Source organism: Clarias gariepinus, chromosome 21 (genome assembly GCF_024256425.1).
Source record: "Clarias gariepinus isolate MV-2021 ecotype Netherlands chromosome 21, CGAR_prim_01v2, whole genome shotgun sequence".
Lineage (NCBI taxonomy): Eukaryota > Metazoa > Chordata > Actinopteri > Siluriformes > Clariidae > Clarias > Clarias gariepinus.
Genome location: NC_071120.1, coordinates 23,718,098 through 23,744,071, shown reverse-complemented (window position 1 = coordinate 23,744,071; position 25,974 = coordinate 23,718,098). Strand labels below are relative to the sequence as shown.

General features: G+C 36.0%; 1 protein-coding gene across 1 annotated transcript; it reads left to right on the top strand.

Moving 5' to 3' along the window:
* The first annotated feature begins 3,495 nt into the window (after window positions 1–3,495).
* Window positions 3,496–24,743, top strand: sec14l8 (SEC14-like lipid binding 8). Its single transcript, XM_053480836.1, has 12 exons — window positions 3,496–3,660; window positions 5,080–5,155; window positions 10,197–10,240; window positions 14,232–14,294; window positions 14,468–14,656; window positions 14,923–15,018; window positions 15,214–15,274; window positions 15,462–15,545; window positions 15,690–15,796; window positions 22,559–22,698; window positions 22,994–23,163; window positions 24,519–24,743. The coding sequence occupies exons 1-12, from the start codon at window positions 3,607–3,609 to the stop codon at window positions 24,662–24,664; spliced, it is 1,230 nt and encodes a 409-aa protein (XP_053336811.1). The 5' UTR covers window positions 3,496–3,606; the 3' UTR covers window positions 24,665–24,743.
* Window positions 24,744–25,974: the final 1,231 nt, after the last annotated feature.

Sequence of the window (25,974 nt, the reverse complement as noted above, 5' to 3'; positions counted from 1 at the left end):
TCCTTCAAACTTTAAGATTGATGAAAAATAGGTTCTGATTTTTCCCCCTCCAAGAAACAACTCCAATAGTTGGTTTAGTATTATTAGTTGGCTTATATTAACATTAGTGCTGTCAATCGATTAAAAAAAATTAACTAATTAATCGCACAATTTTTTGCAATTAATCGCGATTAATCACAATTAAAAGACTGAAACTTTTTGGATATGTAAATGTAAATAATTAATGTAAACTCAAGACAATTAAACTATTTAAATTCAAATATGATTGTTTATTGGAATTTTTGTTTAACTTGTAACACAGATTTTCTCATGTAAACAACATACCTGCAATAAACCATCAATATTCTCCAAATTAACTGTTGGCTTGAAAGCCATATTTATTACAGAAATAAAAACACAGGTATGTGCCATTTGTGTCATTTGAATTTCAAAACAATCAATGCAATTTACATTGGCGAGGCCCTGTAGAGATTGTTTCGGTGGGGTGTTTTGCTTTTAAGTGATATGTCAAAGACGAATCTTCTCTGGTATTTAAATTCAGCTTTGCAAAATGTACAGATTACTTTTGTTTTATCCACAGAACCATCCGGCAGAGTTTCATACTGAAACTTTCCGTCTAAAAGTCCTTCCTTGGTCTTATCCATACTTCTTTGCACGTTGAACACACGTCGGCCACAACAGGAAATAAAAAAAACTGCAACCGCGTTAATTGCGTTAATTTTTTTTAATGCGTTAAATATTTCAAATTAATCGCATGCGTTAACGCACTAATTTTGACAGCACTAATTAACATACATTGTTTTTGTCCATTTATCATGATTTGACTATGTATTTTTATGAATAATTCTATTTCCACTTTAGTCCCATTTATTTACTTTAATTGTTATTGTTTTTATCAGTGCCAACATCTTCATGTAAGTGCTTTCTTAATAACTTTGTGGGTTGAGCTTGCTCACTTTTTAATAATTAGGGCGTTCAAGTGGGACGTTTGACTGTGCAGAATAACAGAACAATTAGCCTACACACTAATGCACTTATCCCAGTGTTTCACTTCTGCTTGGATACCATCAAGGTAGAACATTTTCTCAGTAGGCCATAATCAAACTGTCTGCAACATCAACGTCTAAAAACGCGGGCCTCCCAGGAATTCCTTTAATGGCTTAAACATGTGGAAATTGAATGCGAAGTCAGGACCATGAGAGGACGTAGCAATAACTCTCAGTCGAGTTCCTGTAATGTCTAAGTGGTGTTTGTTAATGTATGTGTGTACAGTTTCCACAGACAACAGACAGATGCATTTCTTCTGCAAGTTGGCAACGAGTTATCCGTCGATTTTTAAGGATCAGACATTCCGCTCGCCAAACATTCATGGGAACGACTGCAGTGGGCTCCGAGCCACTTTGCCCGGGATCATCATTCACAGATCGTTCAAACTCAAATGTTTCACTGTCGCTAAGTTTCTCCCTTTACTATACTGTGCTTCTGTAAATGTTAATTAGTTTTATGCCTTCAATAACGAGAAAGTACTGTTCCCCGAAAAAATTAGAGAATTTGTTTTTTTTTTTAATTAGTTAACATTCGGTAGAAGCACAGCTCTATTCACTCTGCTACCGTCAACATTTAAGATCTTGACATAACATTTTACATAGTGCATACTTAGGTACTAGTAAGGGTTGACTATATATATATATATATATATATATATATCGCTTTTCTTAACAGAAATAGAACTTACTTAGTGAATACCTGTACATCATGATTTGAAAAATAACAAATACATATAGGTTTATCGCTTCTTCCTGTCCTTCTGATGCAATTATAGTGATTTAAGTCATTGATGTAGGCTCTTTATAGCCTTGTGTCCATGAATTAACCAAAATTATTTACCTTGTGTCCATGAATTAACCATAATCTTATGCATATGCAATAGCATTTTAAGTGTTCAGTTTAGCAAAAGGTGGCACTCTCACAATTTATACCTCTTTACCCAGGCAGGGTACACCCTGGATGAGGTGTTAATCCATTTAAGGACCCACACACATATCACGCACGCTTACATGCTTATTTACATTTACGGGCAATTTGGGAACACCGATTATCCTCACCTGCATGTCTTTGGACTGTAGGAGGAAACCCGAGAAAACACACTAAGCACAGGGAGAATATCCTTCATTCCACACTGACTCTGAGACTGAATTTAAACCTGGACCCTGGAGGTGCGAGGCCACAGTGCTAGCTAATGCACCACTGTGCCTATTTCTATGAGAACTCTAGAACCGTGCAGTACATGCAAATGCTGCAAACCTTAATTTCACAAAATGGGAATGGTGGTAGCTCGTTGGTAAAGGTGTTGGACTGCTAAACAGGAGGTAACAGGTTTAAGCTCTGACGCTGCCGGGCTACCACTGTTGGAACTTTGAGCAAGGTCCTTCACCTCCATGCTCATATACAATCGGGGATCGAGCTGGCAACCGGACCCTGTAAGCAACTTCCACAGAAACAACAGATAACCTCCAGGGTAAGGCATATCCATCGCCTAATGTGACGGACCCTTTCCCCCATCCTACCGTCCCTAAAAGCATTTTATGCATCTTACTGTATACTGTACCTAAACCAAAATCTAAAAGGGGTTTTAAAATAAACTGAACACATCATTAAATCTGTCTGACTATATATATTTGACTAGGGTAAGTAACTATCGTTGACGGGAAAATATTTTTTAAAAATAATAAAAAGATTAATGCTTGTCCTTCTGTACGGAAGAACTCTCTGCCTAACTTATTAATACAAAGTAATAACATTTTGTACGGTTGAGTATCGCACGCCTTGTTTTACGCTAAATTGTACTTCTTTCGTTGTCAGAAAAATACACTCCCTGTTCGGTAATCGGAAGTGAATCACACAGTTAAATTGAAAAAGTAAATCAGATACAGATGAAGTTTCGTCTTTAAACGACTCCAGCGCATTAAAATTCACCTATACCACAACTCTGATATTTTAGCAGTAAAAATATTCAGGTCAGCCTTTCTAATTAACATCTACTGGTGCAGGTGTTTTTTTTTTTTGTTGTTGTTGCATTGAGCAAGTAGCTTATTAGGTGCAGTTTATCATTTGGCACATTGCTTATAACTTCTTTTTCTATTCAACATTTTTATTTCATTTAGGGTGCAGGTTTACCTTCAGGCAGATATCTAAGTAGTGCCAAAGTTTTATTAAATTCTGTGCAGCCAGTATTGCGTGATGCTGTGACAAAATCTGGCTGGACAGACATACAGATTTTTTTCTTTTCTGAGACTGGTCTCTAAAAAATGCATAAAAAAGAGCGAGTTTTAACCAATGTACAGCCATCTATTATTTATATGGATTATATTAGCACTAATATAATAGTGTGTGATATCGGTATAATATCGCGGTATGACGGACACGTGGTGTATTGTACAGCCGCTGCTCAGCTCTGCGGTTACTGGGAGGGAAAAGGAAGTCTCACTGCGCGCGGATCTGTGTGTGTGTGTGTGTGTGTGGCACTCTCTCTCTCTCTCTCACTCTTTTGTAGTCCCGTTTATTTCGGTCTGTTTTGGAGTGAGTGTGTGTGTGTATGAAGAGGAGATGAGCGGTAGGGTTGGAGATCTGAGCCCGAAGCAGGCCGAGGCTTTGGCGCATGTGAGTATTTCACTTTAAGCTTCCTCTCTTCGGCTTTTCATCAGCGGCACTTCTGTAGAACTGCATGTCGCATCGATAGCATTAATCCGCTATCTAATGCATTGCGTTGTAGCATCAGAAATACAAAAAAAATAAATGTAATAAATACGCGGCACTATTATGTAAAGGACGTTTGCGCAGTAACAGCTCAGTACTGAAGAGATGTGGAAGTGACTTGCTTGTAGTGTTTACATTCTCGGTGTTTACATCATCAAAGCATCGAACGGACTGTAGCCACATCCTCGCGTGAGCTGTAACGTTGGAAATCCTGGATATATCACACATGATGTAATTTCCTGCTTACTTTTTCTCCGGGATGTCAGTACCAACTTGTATAAGAGATCACACCACCACCAGGGTTGCCAGATCCAACACTGCTTCTAATGACAGTGCAACAAAAAAACAACACTGCACTCTTTTTTCTTTTATGTACTGTATATAAGCTCTTCCCTTTAAAGTCCCTTTGATGTGATCATAACCCTACAGAACGTTAATCCATTGAATATGGATTTGAATTTGAATATGTCTCATGATGTATAGGTTTGCTAACAGCAGTGGCTACAGGGAACAAAAAATAGAATTGAAAGATAACTAACACAGACGGGGGATTTGTAAGAATTTTACATTAGATCAGCTGTGTCAACAGTTTGGACATAAAAAAATGAAAAATAAAAAATATTACAACATAATTCATCATAATAATATTCATATATGGGTGGCATGGGAGGGTTCGATTTCTGCTTGGATGTTCTCCCCGTGCTTGGTGGGTTTTCTAAAGGTACTCAGACATGCAGGTTAGGCTTATTATTGCCCGTAGTGTATGAATTAGCGTGTGAGTGTGTGTATATGTGTGTGTCCTGCAATGGATTGGCATCCTGTCCAGGATGCACCCTGCCTTGTGCCCTAAATCTCCTGTGATAGGCTCCAGGCCCGTTGAATGAGTGATAGGGTATTAGCTCAACATTGCCCAGACCTATCACATCAAAATATTAAAAATCTAATTTAACAAAATATTAATATTAAACTTAATATTCTGGTTGCATTGTTGTAAGTTTTTATTTTTCATTCTCATGGCACAGAAGTAATTCCATCTGCATTAAATCTAAAAAGTCCTTCTTCTCCATGTCTAGAACACATTATTACCTGGTTGGTCCTTCTGTGATCCCTCCACTACAGAAGGGTTTTTCTTTCATGTAGAGTTCCAAGCAGAGTAATAACTGTGATAAATAAATAATTAATAATGATTTAATTATAATTGACATATAAGTATTGTTTCATTTATTTTAAATTATTGTAATTATTTAGATACATGTGCACAGTTGGGGACGATTAAACAAAATTGACTCTTTTTTTTTTGCTTCATCTTTTTAATTGGGACAGTTTCGGGAAAGGGTCCAAGATGTCCTGCCACAATGTCCGTCTCAGAGCGACCACTTCTTACTGCGCTGGCTTCGAGGTGAGAACCACATAAATCTGTCAACTAATGACACAGCTTAGTTATATACACGATTCTTTTTTTTAACCTGTTGCAACTGTGATATTACAAAACCCGAAAAAGGGTTTTAATTCCTCATTTACACACATTCGGTCATACACTTAGAGCTACAGGCAAGTAAAAGGGATCTGTTGTTCAGTCCTGACGTAGCAGAGTGCACAATGAGCTAGATTAATCTCAGCCATAATCCGATTAGAGCTCTAAAACAAAACGCAGCATGTCTGTACAGTCAGCTATGGTCGGAGAACTATTCTGTCCAGCTCTCAGTATAATTGTGTACGTATTAACTGACAGTATTAACTGCACACTAGCAGTCTGGCAATATCAGATAACTACAGTCATTTCTGTCTCAATAGATATGAACATGTTGTAGGCTGTAAGCTGAACATACACCGGAATATAACTTAAGGTTTCTTCTAATTTGATTGGGGACAGAGAACTTTTTAAAGCTGTGTTTGCTGAAGCTTAGCACAGACTTGACTTTGTGATGGAGAATGTTTGTGTTCGGAATCCCTGGCTCTGAAAGGCATTGGCTATCTGGTATAGTTCAGCGCTTCCAGAGAGCAATAGAGCAGCGAATGATATGGTAACATTATCACTACTTGTTTACTGTTATTATACACAATAAACCATTTGCACTGGGTGTGTGCAGTTACATTTATCAGATAATGTTGGGGTTACAATGTTAAGGTATAATGTTAACAATTACAAAGTTGTTTCATATGCCAGTTAAAGCGATGACCCTGGTTGGAGCAGTGTTGTCTAGGTTTCTCGTTATATCCAGCATGCTAAAATATGACCTGTGCTAAATGGGTGATTGGTCAAAAGGTTTTAATGAATTTGTTCACTTTTTATAACACCAGCACTGTCCATATTGCTAATTATTAGCCTAATTAAAGGTTTATACTGGTTTATACAAGTTTTACTGGTTCATACTAGTATTAACACATTGGTTCTATGTTATTGTTTCTATAGTAACAGCGTAACAGAGGTTCCACTGTAATTAGTTTTTTTTTATAATATTGTACTGTGGCAGTACGGTGGCTTAGTGGTTAGCACTGACGCCTTGCACCTCCAGGGTCAGGGTTTAATTAAATCCGGCCTCGGGATCTGTGTACATGGAGTTTGCATATTCTCCATTTTCCAGTTTCCTCCCACAATCCACCAGATTAGGCTAATTGGCATTCCCAAATTACCCATGGCGTGTGAATAAGTGTGTGCACCCTGCGATGGATTGGCACCCTGTCCCCGCCTCAAGCCCTAAGTCTTCTGGGATAGGGTTCAGGCTCCCCATGACCCTGTATACAGGATTAAGATGTTAAGAGTCTCCAGTGTCTGTGCGTTTCCATTTATTAATAAAAAAAAAAACATACTTTTAAAGGAGTTCTATATTATAGGATGATCAGACCACTTTGTGACATGCTACAGTATAATAAGAAAATAATCTTTTGGGAGATAACTTTTATTGTGTTAGATAAAACACCATATCACCCATTCGTTCCTTGATCATTTTCCTTTAACAGCATGATCTGTTATGTTTTAGTCATTATTTCTCAAATTCTATATAAATATAATAGGTGATGAGACGATGATAGTGTACAAAAGTCTTGAGCCACGCCACATTTATTCTATTATAAGTTAAGTGTTTTACTGTGACAGGTTACAATTTAAAAAACTGGTTGTTTATGTACTATAACAACCACAGCAGCAACCTCATTTCCCCTCTCGCTTGTTCCAACCACTTAGCATTCAGCATTAGCAGTGTACTAATCACCGGCATGATCATCTGTCATCATCTGCATCCGTTTCTCACTGGTTCATGCGTTAAGTTGGAGGGTTTCTGTTTGCTTAAATGATTCATAGGTCACTTTGTGAATAAACAAATACATTCCTTTAAAACTGCTCAAGTTCAGGGACTGAACTGAAAATAAGAGACAAAATGAAAGACAGAAAAGTTCTTCAGGAATCCTGAAGAACTATTCCTCAAGAACTACATTAAAGATACAAGAAATCTGGCTTTTTGGAAGCAACATATGAAGAAATGAGAGCGTGCAAGATTTTTGCACAGTACTATAAATGTGTATATTTATTAATATGATAAAATATGAATAATGAGCTGTGTATTTAGCATTTTATAATGGAATCTACAGTGCCAGTGCTTTGCCATTTATTAATAAAAAAGACATAATTTTAAAAGAGCGCTACATTATAAGATAATCAGACCACTTTGTGACCTGCTATAATAAGAAAATAATCTTTTGGGAGTTAGCAGTAACTTTTATTGTGTTAGATAAAACATCACATCACTCAATCGTTCCTTTAACAGCATGATCTGTCATGTTTTAGTCGTTACTTCCCAAATTCTATATAAACTTTATATAACATGTGACTTTACGAGCACTTCTGCATTTCTTACTGAAGTTTTGAAATTTTTATGTACAGCTATGTAATGTCATGCAGGAGATTATGAAAGGCATAAAACATTTTTAACAGGGGTTACAAAATCTGACATAAACCTGAGTGGCTTCTCTGATATAAATTTATCTGATAAATAGTTCAGAAATGGGTGAAATGACATTCATTAGATAATATTGGTAGATGTGAAATGTTGTTGAAAAGCAAGCTATACCTGTATGGTCCTGTCACATTTCAAGAGAAGTGTTTTGATTTTGTTTTCTGATTGTAAATGGCTGATATTAACATTTTCACACTTGACTGATCGTGCCAGTGGTGTTGCCTAAAGTTTGTCTCAGTGACTAGTTTGAGAGTGGCATTCGGCAGTTATAACAGTTTAAGGTTAAAAGATGATCCTGTTCTAATCATCAACTCTAAATCACTACTTATATGTTTTTTTGTACTAAAAATCAACTCATGAAGTCTCATTAAATGAAAGAACATTTCATAATCACTTATAACAATGGACTTTTACACTCCTACTGCGTTGAGTGACTAGTTAGAGATGATCTGTGTGACAGGTGTCAGATCCGCTGCTGTCAGCTGTAATGTATAATCCCCTTTACGTGTATTAAACACTTTAGTGTCTTTTGTATGTGCTTGTAAGAGAGGCCAGTGTCACAAAGTGGCATGAATCTGCTGGGCTGCATGCACACGTTAAATATAATCACTGTTTATGACTCTAATTCTTCTTTTTAAAGACTTCTAAAGTCTAGGTTAATAGGTTATTACTATGTTATTCATTTACTGTTACATTTAACAAACCAGTATGGAAGTGTTTTATTCCTCTGATATAACAGTATACGAATGATATACCAATGCTTACAATTTAGATTTACTGGCGTTCAGAAAAACAAGTTCGTTCCCGTTATCACTTATAACAAAAAAGCAGTTTGTTGTTTTTATAAAAAACCAGAAACCCTAAAGTCTTGAATTTCAAATGGTTATGGCTTTGGGTTACTGACCAGAACTTCAAGTTCAAGCACCATCAAGCAGTTCCTTTAAATATCCGCCTCTTAAGCAAAACTGAACTCTTTCGCCTGCCCTGGTGCTGTATCGTAACCGAGCCTGCACTCTGACCCAGGCTTCCTAACTGGAAGAAAAAAAAGAAAAAATTTCACTGTGCTGTAAAGTTTATGCAACAAATAGTAGTTATGCTATAAAGTATGTTACAAGACTCTCTTTTACAGAGTGATGGTACTAAAGATTGCATGAACATAACCGTGGAGTTTCCTCTGTACACATCTCTATGAATGAGCTGTTATTATAGGAACAATATTCTATTAGAAAAAAAAAGCTTACAGCTGTAAGGTCAACATGTGAATAAATTTCATAAAGTATAAAGGATTTAAAAAACGACGTTTTCACTTTTTCAGCGCTGTTTTCTGATCAAACTGAATTAAAATAGGACACTGTAAATAAAGATAAGATTTTGGTTATACTACTGCTGATTGTTTTGTTACATGACCACCACTCTTACTCGTCGTAGAATCAGCAGATTTGTCGCCAACTTGCTAAGAGATGTGTTGGAACTGTACACACAATTATTCACCAACACATTACCTGCACATTACAGGAACTCGCTGGGAGTTATTGCCACATCCCCCATACAGTGCTCATCTCACTCCAATTTCCACATATTTGGGCCATTAAAGAGTTCCTTAAAGGCCAGTGTTTCAGACGTGAATCAGACAGACAGATCTGATGATGGCACCGGCATCATGAGATGAGAAAACTTTCTATCTTAATGGAATCCAAGCACTAGCGAAACACTCAGATAAATGCATTAGTGTCGCATGGGGTTATACAGAGAAATAAAACGAGTTTTTACTCTCAAAACTGTGTTCTGTTATTCTGTACAGTCAAAAGTCCTGGTTTGACTTGAATGCCAGTATAGTATAAAGATATATGGCTAGCAAAGTTTTCAGGCTAGTGATAATACAAAAAAAGAAATATCATGCTACGCAATCAAGCAATTTAAATATTAGACACATTAGACGACTAAGGACGACGCCCTAACATTTACTGTATATACTGAAGCTATGTGTTAGTGCTTTTCACAGCCAGAAAGCAGTTAAGCCTTATACAGAAAAAGCTGTGATGCACAGAGTGTTCTGCTGCCTTTCTATCATGGTCAGCATTAACTTTTTTTCAGCATTGGGATCAGACGGACAGCATTGGGATTCTACGAGTATAGGGATTCCACGATCCTGTCATCAGTTTACTTGTATATAGTTGATATAATAAGTGTTATTCAATTCACCTGCTGGTGGTGTAAATGTTATGGCTGATCGGTGTATGTGCAGGATATGTGTGTTGATCTCCATAACAACCAATCACTGCCTTAGGCCAGTATTGACATTATAATTTATATAATTTTATAAACCAATCAAGATGCAGTACTTGATTGGTATAAACCTGAAATAAAGAGTCATTTTGATATTGTTTTCATTTTAACAGCTGTATTGTTTAGGTTTCAGCTGTGACTTCTACTCTTCGTATCTTTTCACAGTGCTCACTCCTAATTTATTTGTTGTTTAATTTGCAGCCAGAAATTTCAACCTCCAGAAAGCTGAAGCAATGCTACGTAAGGTACGATAACTTAGTCTCTCTTGGACAATATAAAACTAACATGCCTTATAATTAAGACACATTGTTAAATAAGAATAAGACTAAAATGTCTGATGTTTTCTTTTTCACAAAATTTTATGGAAAGCTCATGACACCTTCATGTTTACACCGTATCATTTAAATCATGCTTTTTTGTTGTAGAAATGGTAAGGTTCTGTAAAGGTAAATGTACTAAAGTATGGGATAAAGCCTGATAGAAAAAGAAGCTATAATATATTTGCTGGTTAAAATGGTAGATAAAAATGGTTTACCACTTCTACAACATTTCAAAAGAGTCCGTTAGAAAATCTTTAATGCTTAATTCATTTTGTGAAATCATTAGGATGCAAACAGAATCCGTTGTCCGTCAACATTTCTGGTGGCCGCCACTCACCAAGGATGTGCATTACATCGTGGTCTTGACCATAGTCAACATTCTCTAAAATGGTGCACTTCGTCCCTCTCCGCAAGCTACTCTCCGCAAAGAAAACGGCTCTGCTTATAACCCATCACATTTTCCGCCTACACAGTCTCCCACGTAACATTGTTTCCGACTGAGGACCGCAATTCACTGCTCTGTTCTGGAAGGATTTCTGTTGCCTTCTGGGGATTCAAATGAGACTTTCTGATGGCTTTCACCCAGAAACCAATGTCCCAATAGAGCGAATGACTCAGGAACTTGAAACTGGGCTTTGCATTCTTTGTTTGTCTGAGCCATGATCACAGAACCTGACATGGGTATAATATGCCCACAACCACCATATCATGTCGATCAAAAGATCTAGCTATCCACATGCAACTTCACCTGGAAGGTCGCCTCCTGGAAACTTATTAGTTTTGTCAGACTATTTCCGACCTCCAAGGCGCTCAACCCAGTGGCAAACCGCCTGAAACTGCCCAAGATCTTATTAATCCATTCTATGTTACATATTTCCCAAGTCCCAAGTTAACCCAACTAAGTTAAGTCCAACCAACCTGGTAGCTGGTTGGATCAAGCTGGAGTCCTTAGCAGAGGAGGATATTCCAGATGTGTAGTTTTGGAAAACATTACTAATTGCTTCTTCTTTATAATTATGCAGTGCTACTGTAAAGATAAAAGAACAGGATTGTAGTCAGTATATTTAGTACGCAAGTTTAGTCATACTACACTGACACGGTTTTGTTAATCAAATGGAGTAGGTTATAGTGCTGAAGTTGTTTAAATAAATAAAGTCATTCTCAAAGCTGAATTTTTGTTAGACTCATTCTGATGTGTTAGAGTCATGTTCGGTCATGTCATGTTCCCTTTGTTTATACTTAGATAATAGCTTTTTGAATAACGTGTACTCGCTTTGCATAACTGCTCAGCAGGCCTGATGTTTACAAGTATGGAGATTGCAGTCACTAACTGATTAATATTCTTAGTAGATTAAGTAAATAAATGTTGTTTTTTCTGAATAAATAATGTCTGCAGCATATGCAACATGTATCGGCACCTCATGATGTCATAGTACAGTGTAACATTTTACATGCTTGTATTAAACACCTTCTCTGACAGCCAAGCCCGCTATTACCTAAATTTCAATATCGACTGTTAAAGTAGAAAGACCATCTAGTTTTTTTAAGCATTTGATAAACAGAAATCTTTACTTAGGTTTGTATGTAGATATTCATGGTAAAGTGTTTTATTCAAGAACTGCTATGAACAAAATCTACAATACAAATGATAAGAGTGAGGATTTAAGGCTAAGCATGAAAACAGATCCTTGCAGTTTTATAAGTTATCAACAGTACAATTGTTTTCATGATAAAAATCAGACATTGGTACAATTTGAGAAAATGTTAGACGTTACTTCTAAGGTGCAATTTTGCGGTTAAAGGTCAGATGCAAATCACTTTAATCTGTGCTTTATCTGTGAATGAATTTCTGAAAAGTTCGGTATTAGAATATACAGAATTCTGAATTATTATCACTCATCCTAAAATATTTTCATGGGTTTATAAAAGTTTTTTTAATTAAAACTGTTAGCTGGTGAAGGTGGACATTACAGGGCTGACTATCTTACATGTATTATTATAAATGAAAAAAAAGGAAAAAACTAACTTTGGTTCAATTGACTTGGTCAATGATAGTGTATGTATTATGGTTTGGCAAGTATGCGCAAATCTTGTTTAGATATGTTTCAGAAACTTGCTCTAGCAATCACACAAATACAAAATTCATTAATCTAATTTCCATGTGATTGGAGAGACAGTAATCGTGATAGTCGTGACAGTAATAGTGATGATACTGTAAGATTTAGTGTGAGTGTATAAGATTTTCCACTGCATGTCATTGCAAAACACCTGAAACCTTCATTGAAAACCTCATTTTAATAAGTTATATTATTAAAAAGAGAACTTTAGATTTGTGGAGAACTAATGCTTTTAGAGTCTTACTCTAAGTACAGTGAACCTTGGATTACAAGCATAATTTGTTCCGGAAGCGGGCTTGTACTTCAAAAGGAATCAATCGTAAATCAAAGCGAATTTCTCCATAAGAAATAATGGAAACTCAAATTATTTGTTCCGCAGACCAAAAAAATAAATACATACAAATAATTAATACAAAATATAAAGTAAAAATAAAACAAACCAACCTGCACTTTACCTTTAAAAGGAGTAAAAATAAATCCCGACAGAGAAGTGTTTCTATTTATATGTGCAGGCGCTATGTGTGTGCGTATGTGTGTGTGTTTGTGCATGTGTGTGAAGCTAAAGTAAGAGGAGAGGAGGAATCAGCCCCTCCCCTTTTCTTATCTTACACAGTAACACTTCCTCTTCTCTTATTTGAGTTTCACACACACACACACACACACACACATTAACTGTTTTATCGGAAAAATTAGCAAGAAACATCGCTAACAACTCTAGTGTAAGCGCACGCTAACGGAATTACTGCTTTAAATAAAATGTTTTGATTAACCTGCACTTTACCTTTGGAAAGAATCGGGACAGAGCAGTGTTTCTGGGTAGAGCAGAGAGAGTGTGTGTGTGAAGGTGCGAGGTGGCGGGGGGGAGGTGTGTGAAGGCGAGAGGAGGAGATTGTGTGTAAAGGGGTGTCAATTTACACGCGCGCACACACATAATAGCATGCTGACCCAGGCAGAGAAAGAAAAGGGATCTTTAATATCTCTAATGAGACTTGGTTTTGCTTTACATGCGCGCACACACGTGTTATAATAAACAGTACACGCGTGCTGTACACACACGCATACAGTACACGCCTGCACGGATGTTAATTATACCAGTAAGAGACTAAGACTGAGCAAGGGAGACGATTACCCACGATTCCGGAAGAGAGAGAAAAAACATTGGCGGCTCAGTTGTGATCACGTGACGCTCTGTGTCAAAACAAGAAGCGCATGTGTGAAACATGATACTCGGTACTCGTAAACCAAGCCGAGTTTGTTTTTCAAGTCAAAATTTTTTCAAAATCTTTGCTCGCTCTTGCAAACTGCGTTACTCGCAATCCGAGGTTCCACTGTACACTATTTCAGTTTACACTATTTTAAATTTAGCCAAAATCAGACAAATGATTTTTTTGTGTTACGAGACTAAAAGTCAGGTAGTACGTGTTTATCAAAAAAAAAACAAAAAAAAAACAGGTCCATAGATTTTAAAACAAGGACATCAACTTTAATTTAATGTGTTTGACAAAAGGGCGTCATTACCCATTCAGGAATTTTGGGAATTCCTGCCAAAAGGAATGACAGCCATTTACATACAAACACAAACATTGTGGCAGCTTATTTGTATTTGAACAAACTAACATAATTATAAAAATAGGGATTGGCTGTAATGTTCTAATAACTGTGTTCTGTTGTAAGCCTTTTTAAATTGTAGCTATAAATATTGGGTTTGCATCCACTGCTAATTGGGGGTAGCTAAAACACTAGCATGATCTTTTTTCTTTAAATTAACTTAAATACTTATATCTCTTTTTCTTTTTTAGCATTTAGAATTCCGGAAACAGATGAAGGCCGACACTATCACTACTGAATGGAAGCCTCCTGAGGTATGATCTGTGCACGGTTATGAGAGGGAAACACAGTTTTTCAAAAACATATTCTGAGCATTATACATTTCCATTCAAAAGTTTATTGTCAAATCACTGTCACTAATGAAAGCTGTGATTTTCATCAGGGTTTATGTCATTCCCTCTCTTCCTATATGTGTGCTTGTGGTTAGGTTTTAGAGAAGTACCTCTCAGGAGGAATGTGTGGCTATGACAGAGAGGGTAGCCCTGTGTGGTACGACGTTATCGGGCCGGTGGATCCCAAAGGTCTCCTTCTGTCTGCCTCTAAGCAGGATTTCATGAAATTAAAAGTACGAGATTGTGAGATGCTGCAAAAGGAGTGCACGTCACAGAGCGAACGGGTAAGTGAGTGAGCGACAACAAGCTTAGTGTCCTAAGGTTTTTTTTTTCTTGATGCTTGATATGACAAAGAAAATAATATAAATATAAAGCAGTAGGGTTTATATTACAATCCAAGCATGACTTATTGGATCTAGCTAGACAAATCTAGAACAGAACTTCCTATGCATTAATTTATTCAGTGGACAGAGACTGCTCCCAGATCTTAATTTCCTGCTTTTCTCCCCATCATTATCTCTGTCTGTCTCTCTCTTATCATTCATATCAGTTAGGGAAAAATGTGGAGTCCATTACTATGATCTATGATTGCGAAGGTTTGGGATTAAAGCACCTATGGAAGCCTGCTATAGAGACCTATGGAGAGGTAGGATCTAATTTTGTTTTCTGTCTGCTCTGTATTCCTGTTCTTTATCAATGAACTTGGTTCACTTCTAAAATGTGTAAATATTTATATGACTTGACCCCTTGTCAAACATTGCTTATTAAAAAAAAAAAAAAAAAAAACTTTTAGGAAATGTCCAGCTCTTGAGTAATCAGCCTGTTTTTTTCTCCCTTGTAGGTTTTGACAATGTTTGAAGACAACTATCCTGAAGGACTCAAGAGGTTATTAGTTATTAAAGGTAAGTTGCAAAGTTATATATAAATGAATACTCTTAACATTTATGAATATTTAGAGATGTTTATACCATTGTGCTTTTAAATTCTCAAATCTACTTGTCTAAAGGTGTTTTTCTATCATAGCAACTAAAATGAAGTTTGTTTTTTGTTTTTGCTCAGGCTTAACAACTTTTTTTTTTTTTTTTGCAGCACCCAAACTGTTTCCTGTGGCGTATAATCTGGTGAAGCACTTTCTAAGTGAAGATACTCGCCACAAGATCATGGTTCTGGGGTGTAAGATAACCTCAGTTTTTACACCTCCTATATTATCTATCGATCAAAATCCTCACGTTCACAGCCTTGACTAAGAATCACCTATAGCACACTCACACAGATAATGTTTCTGATGTAAATTTTATTTTTTTGGTGTTTATCCAGCCAACTGGCAGGAGGTGTTAAGGAAACACATTGACCCTGAAGAGCTTCCAGCCGCATATGGGGGAAACCTGACTGATCCCGATGGTGACCCACGCTGCAGGACCAGGGTGAGTAAAAGTCAAAAGTAACTCCAGGTCTCAGCTCTGCATACAGTAGGTGGCATAGGCTTGCTAGTGAACTAGTGCATAGTACAGTATAACCAGAATTTCTTAGTTCCTTGCTAAATAGTTCTAGCTCCTTGCTGCTCAAAATAGAAAACATGTCCTGGAGTTTTTTTTATTGCGGGTTCATTCTAATGTAGTTCAGGTCAAGGCTCTATGTAGGAAACTTCAGCTCTTCTATTCCATCAGTTGAAAATTATGTCTTCATGGAGCTAGCATTTTTGCACTGTTGTGCTGGAACAGGTTTGGGAAATTCTAATCCTAAAACATACAAAGACATTCTATAGGGCTGTATATAGCTTCGTAGTAACAATGTGGGGAAGGACCACCTAAGGCTATGATTGTCACGTGATGGTCATATACAGTAGCGCAAACGTTTGCAAAAACAGGTTGAAACCCGACTTTTAAGCTTTTGTCAAAAATCAGGAAATTGCCATATAGAGTCTTGCTTGCTAATGTCTTGCTAGGGTTGCTACATGTCTGGCTAAATGGGTTGGTAAATACAGCACCTTCATACCTTCATTTCCACATACATGCACGCGCAGGTTCATATCTAATTACAAAAAAGCAACTGGGCAGAAAAGTGTTAAGCTGTTTTATGACATGCAGTCTTGTCCTGTATTTATTTTCTACACGAATTATTTGCCAAGTTTGTTTAGAAGTATATCAAATTCTGAAAATTTTTTTATATTGAATCACAATATTCATAAAACTAATCACAATATTTAGAAAACTGTTATACTAACAGAATTGCAATACAAATTATATCAACACCTATGATAATATGTTATCGGGTGAGCTTCTATCACTAGTATCCTTTTGTGCCTCCTTATCACCTTATCTTTTGTTTATGTCACGACTAGTGCCATCTTTAAAAAACCTCTTCAGATATTATCAATTAATCTTCCTCTTTTTCCCTTCACTGCCCTTGTGTGATTGACACTGCAACTTCTCCTTTCATTTCTTTATATGTTTGTATGAATTTGAGCCTCTTAAACTTCTGTCCAGACACACCATACAGCTGAAGTCTTTAAACTGAATGCCTTTTAACCATAAGGTGCAAAAGAAATGCATTAAAGCAACAATTAATATAATACTTATGTAATAGATTACTCTACTTATAATTTAGGGTCAGAAGTGAGATGTAGTCGTGGCCAATTCCTCCCAGTCACTAGGGGGCTCTCACATTAAGGCTACTACTACTTTACTTTTATTTATACTTTGCGAGACTTGTTATTTTAGTAAGGAAGCTGGCAGAATTTATTGTTACATTGGACTAACCCCCCCCCCCCCCAAAAAAAAAAAAAAAAAAAAAAAACACCTCAGTTGTGTTGGACTAATGGTACTTAGTTATTAACCTAGTTAACCCAGTGTAAGTATGTATCCAATGTTGTAAACATTAAAGCACTTTTTGTAAGTCGCTCTGGATAAGAGCGTCTGCCAAATGCCTAAATGTAAATGTAAATGTGGCATTTGGCAGACGGCCTTATCCAGACGTTATAATGTTAAAGCAGTTGAGGGTTAAGAGCCTTGCTCAAGGGCCCAACAGTGACAACTTGGTGGTGCTGAGATTTGAACCGGGTACCTCCCGAACAGTAGTCCAATGCCAAAATAATTATTATAGAAAATAGTTATTATTATTTTACCACATTTCACATAAAGCAGTGACTTTGCTTTATACTGTCTCAAGACAGAGATTCTTTGCCAAGAGACGTGTGTTTGTTCTTCATTTCTTTAAACTTAATTTGTTAATTTGTTCTCTTTCTTGTTGCATTTTTGCTTTCCATAAATTCCATTCTATAACAATTTCTCTCATTCATTTTCTCTAAATCATGCTGTTTCTATAAATATCATGTCTTCTTCTTTTGCCAGCAGACTGCATGCCTTTCTTCTTACAACATTAGAACTTCTTCTTTTGCCTAACTGACTTTGGTTCCCTTTTTTGTCTCTTTATCACAACAATTTTGAATCTACAGTATATTTACCGTTTCACATTATACCTCACTTTTCCATTAATTCCACATTTCCATTAATTTGACTGGTTGTTATTTTAATGGCTTAAATGGTAATGGCTCTTTATCTCTTCAAAGGTCAGGAAATAACTCAAACCCAATTTTTATACAATAAAATATTATAATATACAATAAGTATAATATAATACAGCATCTGGGGCCAGTTTCAGCTTGAATGTTGATATACTGTAAGTACCTGATAATCACAGGTTGTGTTCTAGTTAAAAAAAAAAAATAAAAAAAAAAGACCTGCGACTGTCCTTTATTTCTGTAACAGAATACAGAATGTTTTGCTTACTCAGTTCGAGACAATTCTGCTGGGTCAAGCCTTTACTATACTGTTAGTCATCACTGATTTTAGCATTAGTCTCCATGTCTGAAACTCAGGATCAGAAAGCAGCACTGTCCAATTGTGAAACTGTAATCATTCTTTAAAATGGCATGACAACAGCAATGATATAAGCAATTGGATTTCATCCAATTTATTGCATAAGTTTCTTCAGACATGAACATTTAGATAAAGATAGGGCTATTTAAGGCATTGTAATGCTGTATTAAGCAAATCTAAATTGCTTTATTGCACATTTCGGGCTTGGATTACTGCGATTCAGCATTTTGTCCGGTATCAGTTTATCAATGTTATCAGGCAGAGTGAAAACTGGTGCATTTACACCTTGTACATACTTTCTTCTCCCTCTCACACTGTGGCAGATATTAATGCGTCATTGTTTTTGATGGTGTCTAAAAAAAACAAAATGGCAAAATGTGGGGCAGATGCAGTAGGCATGCCTTTGAATTGGGCAGATTTCTTGCCTACCAGCGTAGGTAATGTGCCACTTCATTGGATACTGTGGTAGCACTATGATGTAAACCTGCTATCTTTAAATGTAATATGGTAGATTGTATGTAATATTTAAGGTTTTAAACTTATACTGTAGACAGGGAGACATTGCGAGTAATGTTGGAAACTCCGAAAAATATTAAAAAAACGACCAACATGTGATAAATAAAGTTCAAATCAAAAAGTAAACCAAGAAGCTAATTACAAAATCTTTTTGCAGTGTTGAGGAAACTTTTTATAGGACAGGAACATAAACACATTTTAAGAACTTTTATTGTTTTAATAGTACGCAAAATTTAGAAATTCATTTAGAAATTTGTCTAATCCCATTTCTCTGCTATATAAATATAGTATATTGATCATGCAGACAGAGTCTTAAACGTTGCCTATTTGTCTTATGGAGACACAGGAAGCTTTTATATAATCCCACTTCAAGGCTTATCCAGCTTTTGTGAATTAAATCACCTCTTCATACTTGGTGCTGACTCAGCAAGATCTCACAATTACAGATGCATATCCATTTACCGGTACAATCCAAAGCAAATATGAGACATTTTAAGGATTACATATACTGTATGAACCGGGTGAATTTGAGCACTTTTTATGGCTTTCTTCTATCATGAAAGAAAGAATTCTTGGTTAGTATAATCACTACAAATTAATGTGAGATCCTGGCATATGAGTGAGTTACCAGACTGTGTGATTTTTCAAGCTTTTCCGCTTTAGGTAAGTAGTGCAGCTCATTAGTCATCCTGCATTCCCCAAAAGAGAAATACCATCATGCCTTTAAAGGTCTGGTTATTATCTGACCTGTCTTGACATGTTGTTTGCTCGTAGATACATAGGTAAAGATGCTGCTCTCTGCAGGACTGGAGGAGAGGTCCCAGTATGAAGCCCCACCAGATTGTTTTTTTTTTTTTTCACATTTTTTATGGAACATTTTTTTATGGAGCTCCCAAATGTGATCTTCTTTCTTTCTTTTTCTTTCTTTCTTTCTTTCTTTCTTTCTTTCTTTCTTTCTTTCTTTCTTTTTATTAATTACTATTGTTTATTTCTTTTATAATTATAAATTATTAATATTTTGGTACAAAAATACAGCTGAGCAGAGTATAGAATAGTATGGCTTTAAATAAACCACATTTGTGTTTTTTGTGTTAATGATTCTTTGTGCAAATGCTTCTTTGGCTGTCTGCAGTAAATCTTTGTCCAACATGGACCTTGACATTTCATTAATAAGCATGGGGAAAATCAAATAGATAAGAACGTGCCAGGGTTTATCTTTGTGAGTAAAGATGCCTAGGCCTTGTAGATGATAAGGTTGATACTTTACATTGGACAAGGAATAAATGTTCTGTGTATATAGGTTACACTTAACATATCACTGACCTGACCGAGCATAGGGAGCTGTTTTAGGTGACATCACTGTTGACTGATGTCATCTTAACCTTAAATAACCTTTTTTATTCACTTTAACTATACTTCTTAAAAAGTTTTTCTTACTTTTATTTTGTATGATTAAAGCTGATAAGCTGTACATTTTAGAAAAAGTGTGGCTGACTGGTCAGAGTGTGAAAAATGAGTATTGCAGGGGTTTTAAGAAACGGAAAGCTGAATGTTTTGCCTGAAGGTCGGAGCTAGTATTCTGTAACATATTCTATACTTGTGTTATTTTGTAATAAAATGTAAGAGCTTATAAAGAAACACTGTGCATATGAAGAAAAAGGGGGGGGGGGGGGGTTGGCACGGTTCTGAGAGTTCCTAGTTTGCATATTCATAAAAATGTAATGAGGGGTAGAAGTGTAAGCACTTTTAAGACTGTATTACACAGTTGCCTAATCACTATGATTTGACTTTACCACAGTCCTTTGCTTCTATATGTTGGTATTTAATCAACAACGCAGGATTAATTTTGTTGTATACTATAGTAGTTTATGTTTTTTTAATGTAATTTATGTTTTATATAGTTATGACTAATAAATATCTTTGCATTGATTCATGACAGTATAAAGGGCAGTTGTACTGTATGTACTTTTATATTTTATGCTGATAAACTACTATGTGTGAGTTCAAATACACATGCAAAATCATGCAAACTAGCATTACAATATTTAACAATGGTTAATATGCAATATTATGGTATAGCTCTGGGCATGACTCGTGCTGTGGGTTGTAAAGTAGGGACACCATGGATCGAACTTGTTTGTCCGATGCATCCCATGGCTGCTCGATTGGATTGGGATCTGGGGAGATTGGAGGCTGGGTCAGAGACCTCTGTCTGCCTTGCCCTTTCTATAGAAATAGCCTTTCTATTGAGCCTTTCTACAGCATAGACTTTTCTGTGGGATTGGACAAGACAGGCTGGTCTTTGCTTCCCACAGGCATAGGTGAACCTTAGGTGCCCATCATCCTATCACTAGTTTACTGGTATATAACTGATCACTGTTAATTTGTTAATGTGATGTGGTGTTAATGTTATAGCTGATCAGTGTTTATCAGTGTTTACATAATCAAGAGATGGTTTAGTAGAAATATTGCCTCATATTGCATCATTGTCATTGTTCAAGTGTCTATACAGTACTATAAAATGTTATAATTGCTCATTTCATTTTTCTGAAAGGTTTTTATTTCTTCCAAACATTCAACCCTGTAGAAATGTAGATATATTTAAACATTTAACATTACTACACTTCCCAGCAGAAAAAAAAACATGCCAATCACATGCTAATATGTAATTGGAACGCCTTTTGCTTTAATCACAGCACTCATTCGCCACGGCATCATTTTGATAAGCTTATGTAATGTCACAACATTTATTTCCATCCTGAATCACATTATTGTCTCTCTAAGATCTTGTATTGATGATGGGAGAGTCGGACCACTGCGTAAAGCCTTTTCCAGCACGTCCCAAATATTCTCACTGGCGTTAGGGTCTGAAGTTTGTGGTCGCCAATCCATGTGTGAAATTTATGTCTCATGCTCCCTGAAACACTCTCACCATTTGAGAAAAATTAATCCTGGCATCGTTATCTTGGAATTTGCCTGTGCCAATAGGTGATGAAAAAATCTATTGATGAAAAACCTGGTCATTCAGTATATTCGGTCATGAAACGTTGCTGGATCTAGTGATGGATGCATTACTTCATCGCATTCATCTCTTTAGTTGTTTTCTTTGCTTGATGCAGGACAATAATTTGACTTTTCTGAAACAGAGCAACATCTTTGCCATGATCACAGGCTATGTCTTCTAACGTGGTTGTTTAAGAAATGAGAAGCTACTCACTGCATCAGTTAGGGTTAAATAACTTGTTGCCAGCTGAACTGTATTAATTACTGCAGAAATTTTCCAATGGAAGCCTATTTGCTTATTTAAATCCAGGTGGTGACATTTTTTTTGGTTGTGCAGTATAAAAAAACAGATGACAGAAAAAGATTAATAGAAAAGTAATAAACATCTGAGAGTAAAATGCCTGCACACTGGTTGTAACATGAAACATTAGGAGACACGAGAGGTCAACATGGTGTCTCCTACTGATGTTCAGACTGTGTCTAATTGTGTGGCTAGTTTTTCCTCAACATTTCTTTATGTTTTATAGCTGAATTACTGGCCCAAGTCTATATTTAGCAGTTATTCCAAAACAGAACAACCTAATCTCTTGTAAAATGTATTTCCTATGAGTGTCTATGTGTTCATGCACACACTACTGTAAACATCATATTAACCATTCCAGCCGGTTTTAGCACTAACCATGCTGTCATCTGTGTAAGTTTCATTTTCTGTCATTAATTTCATCCTATTATTAAACCATGATGAATGTTTTGCCTGTGCTGAACCATAACCAGTTTGTCTCTGCACAGATTAAACAAGGTGGCCTGGTGCCCAAGTCCTACTACGCACGGGAATTTATTAAGCAGCAGTACGACCAGTGTGTGTCTATCAGTCGCGGCTCCTCCCATCAGCTCGAATATGAGATCCTCGCTCCGGGCTGTGTGCTTAGGTAACACAACATTTTGTACAACCTAGGAATAAGATAGCAGCTCGGTATAACGGTGGTCAGTGATAAAGAACAATTATTAGTTCCACCATTAATGTTAAGCCATACTGGTGTAGTTAACTTGTGCCGAAAACTGGAATCTTATATTATTATTTCATAATGGAATGTATTACAATGAGTCCAAATGATTACTGTATTCTAGAAATTTCCATAACCCAATATTCTTTAAAGGACATTAAAAATGACTTTCCCTATCTTCACCTAATCTTTCCCCTCTGTGCCTGGTCTCTGTTCTCAGGTGGCAGTTCTCCTGTGAGGGTGGGGATATTGGCTTTGGAGTCTTTACGAAGAAGAAACTGGGTGAATGGCTAAAGGCAGGTAATATGCAGGAAGTCCTGGCCAGTCAGCGCTACAACGCACACCTCGTACCTGAGGACGGAACTCTGACATGCACTGATGCTGGAGTGTGTAAGTGGACAATGAGAGAGGAAGCGTTTTCACTGTTTAGTTTCATATATCACCCAGATACATCAAATCATGTATTACGTCACATTTGGGGTGTTTTAAATTCTGCTTCTTTTTAGATTCCTGGCTCAATTGTTCATGACAAGTTTATTACTGCATCATGTCCGGTTGATGAGATATGATCTCGTTTGTTCTCGACAAAATCCTATTTTTAAATCCTATTTTTAGAATATTTAAATGAGGATTTTGTGACATAAAAAGAAAAAGGGAACCTTCAGTCTAATTTGGGCAAAATTATTTCCCTTTTACCTCTAAACATAACTCATAGCCAACAGCATGGCTTTATATCGCTTTAGCTTTATAAGTATAAAGTATTAAAGGTATAGCTGTGGGTCCAGTCTGGGATACTCAGCAATAACAATCCACAATTGGATATACTGATTTTTTTTTCTTCATAGTTTGTAGCAGTAAGTGGAAAGGCTATGTTGAAATTAGAGCTGCTGCGATTTTGTCATTTTATGGCTCCTGCTGCCCCTATAGTAATAATAATAATAATTATAATAATAATAATGATGATGATGATGATGATGATATTTATAGAAAATATGAACGCTTCCACTAGTCAGCTGTTTAGTTCATATTATAGTTACAATTCTTGCATTAAATTCAATGCGTGATACCGATGTTAACAATAATACATTGTTAAAAACTCTTCAAATATAAATATTGCATTTGTAATGAAATTTTTGCCTGGTGCTACATAGCTTAAAATATATTACATCAGCTTATTATAGTATAATCATTTAAAATTACGACTATAAAAATATAGCATATAATTGATATCAGATTTAAAATTTCGCTTAACCATATAGCACACAATTATAAAAGGAATTTTTCCATATTTGTGCTATCTGGTATCCCACAGATGAGGATGGGTTCCCTGCTGGGTTTTTTTTCTCTTGAGGATTCTTCTTCAGGTGTTCTCAGAGAGTTTTTCCTTGGCACTGTCACCTCTGGCTTGATCATAATGGACAAACAGATACAGCTATAATTTTGTTTTGTTTTTTTCTTTTAATTATATACATTTTTTTATTTGCATCCTGTAAAGCTGCTTTGTGACAATTGTTAAAAGTGCTATACAAACAAAATGAATGGAAGTTGCACACAATATTTATAGAAATATTTAAACATTTAATTTATAATATACACTTGTGGTTACAGAATGCACTTTACTGTTATTCAAAGGAAGATTTGAATGTGTAGCCAATGATAAAATCATTCTAGAATTCAATCATTTAAATGTGTTGCTAATATGATGCAATTGATAACTATATTTACTATTTTAAATTTTGTTCCAGACGTTCTGCGATTTGACAACACTTACAGCATCTTCCAGTCTAAAAAAGTCAGCTTCTCTGTGGAAGTCCTTTTGCCCAGCAGCGACAGCCGATCAGGGCCCGAGACGAGCAGGACGCCGGGACGGGATGTCCAGAATGGTCACTAGGGGGTGATGTCCTATCGGCCTGTTTGGAGAGTGTCGAGTGGAGCAAATCAGTACTTGAAATTGCCTGTCTTATATGCACAGTGATAAAAAGGTTTGGAACTGTAATTACTTGTTTTGTAAAAATGCTGCTTGTGGGAAGAGAAGAATGCAATGTTGGTTAAAAACTTGACGTAATTTCATTAGAATTCCAAGTGACTATCTGCACAAGACAGGGAGTTAGAATTCCTTTGACATTTACCTTTTACAACACAATTGCAATCATGTCAAGTCTGGAGTTCTCTGCCATTTTTATTTTTTTTGCACTGGGGAGGTTTTGGTACAGCTGTGCTGCACAGGAGGGTTTGCTGGAATAGATTCTTATTTTTGGCACTTTTTGACACACAAAAAACCTGGTTAACTTTAAGACTTACATTAATATACGAAGACAAGCACTTAGTATTATTATGTATGGATTGTATAAGCATTGATATAATGAATGATACAATATTGTGCAAAAGTCTCCGGCATTCCAGTACAAAAACAAAACACATTATACATTACAATATATTCAATTTCAATTTTATTTATATAGCGCTTTTAACAATGGTCATTGTCCCAAAGCAGATGATATATATATTATATTTTTAATTCTTCATATTTTAATGTTTTTTTTATATATATATTTTGCATCACTGAGTACATTTTCAAATTCCAAGCATTACTTTTTCTACAAAAAAAGGTGTGTCAGTAAAGAAAGCAGCATAAATTATTATTTTTTTTGCCTGCAAAAAAAACTGAGACCATGAAAGTATTTTTTTCTAGATTCTTAGCTAATTTCCTTATAGCATAAATCTGCACAAATTGTACTAAAAATCCAAGACCTAAGGCTTATTTTTTTTATAAACTATAGGTAATATTTAGATTATTACTATTTATAGTATTTTTCTTTGCAGACCTTTGCACAGTACTGTACTGTATGTGTAAGGGATATCATTTTAAAAGAAATAATAATGTACTTCCATTATATTTCTGTTAAGATAGTGTACCAATAGTGAAGGTTATTCAAATTGAAATGTTATTAATGCAAAAAACATATGGCTAGTTTCAAAATAATCTTATTCAAATTATAATGCTCTATCTTGGTTGGTGCCGGTGCATACAGATCCTTTTCATGGGAACCTTGGCATCATGCACACATACAGTATGCTCATGGGGCAGTTAAGCGTAACTGATCCAAATACTGGCATCTGTACGAGAAGCAGAAAGAAACCAGATAACCTGGAGAAGGAAAGGAAACAGGTGGATTCAGTAACCTAAGCTAAGGATAGAAC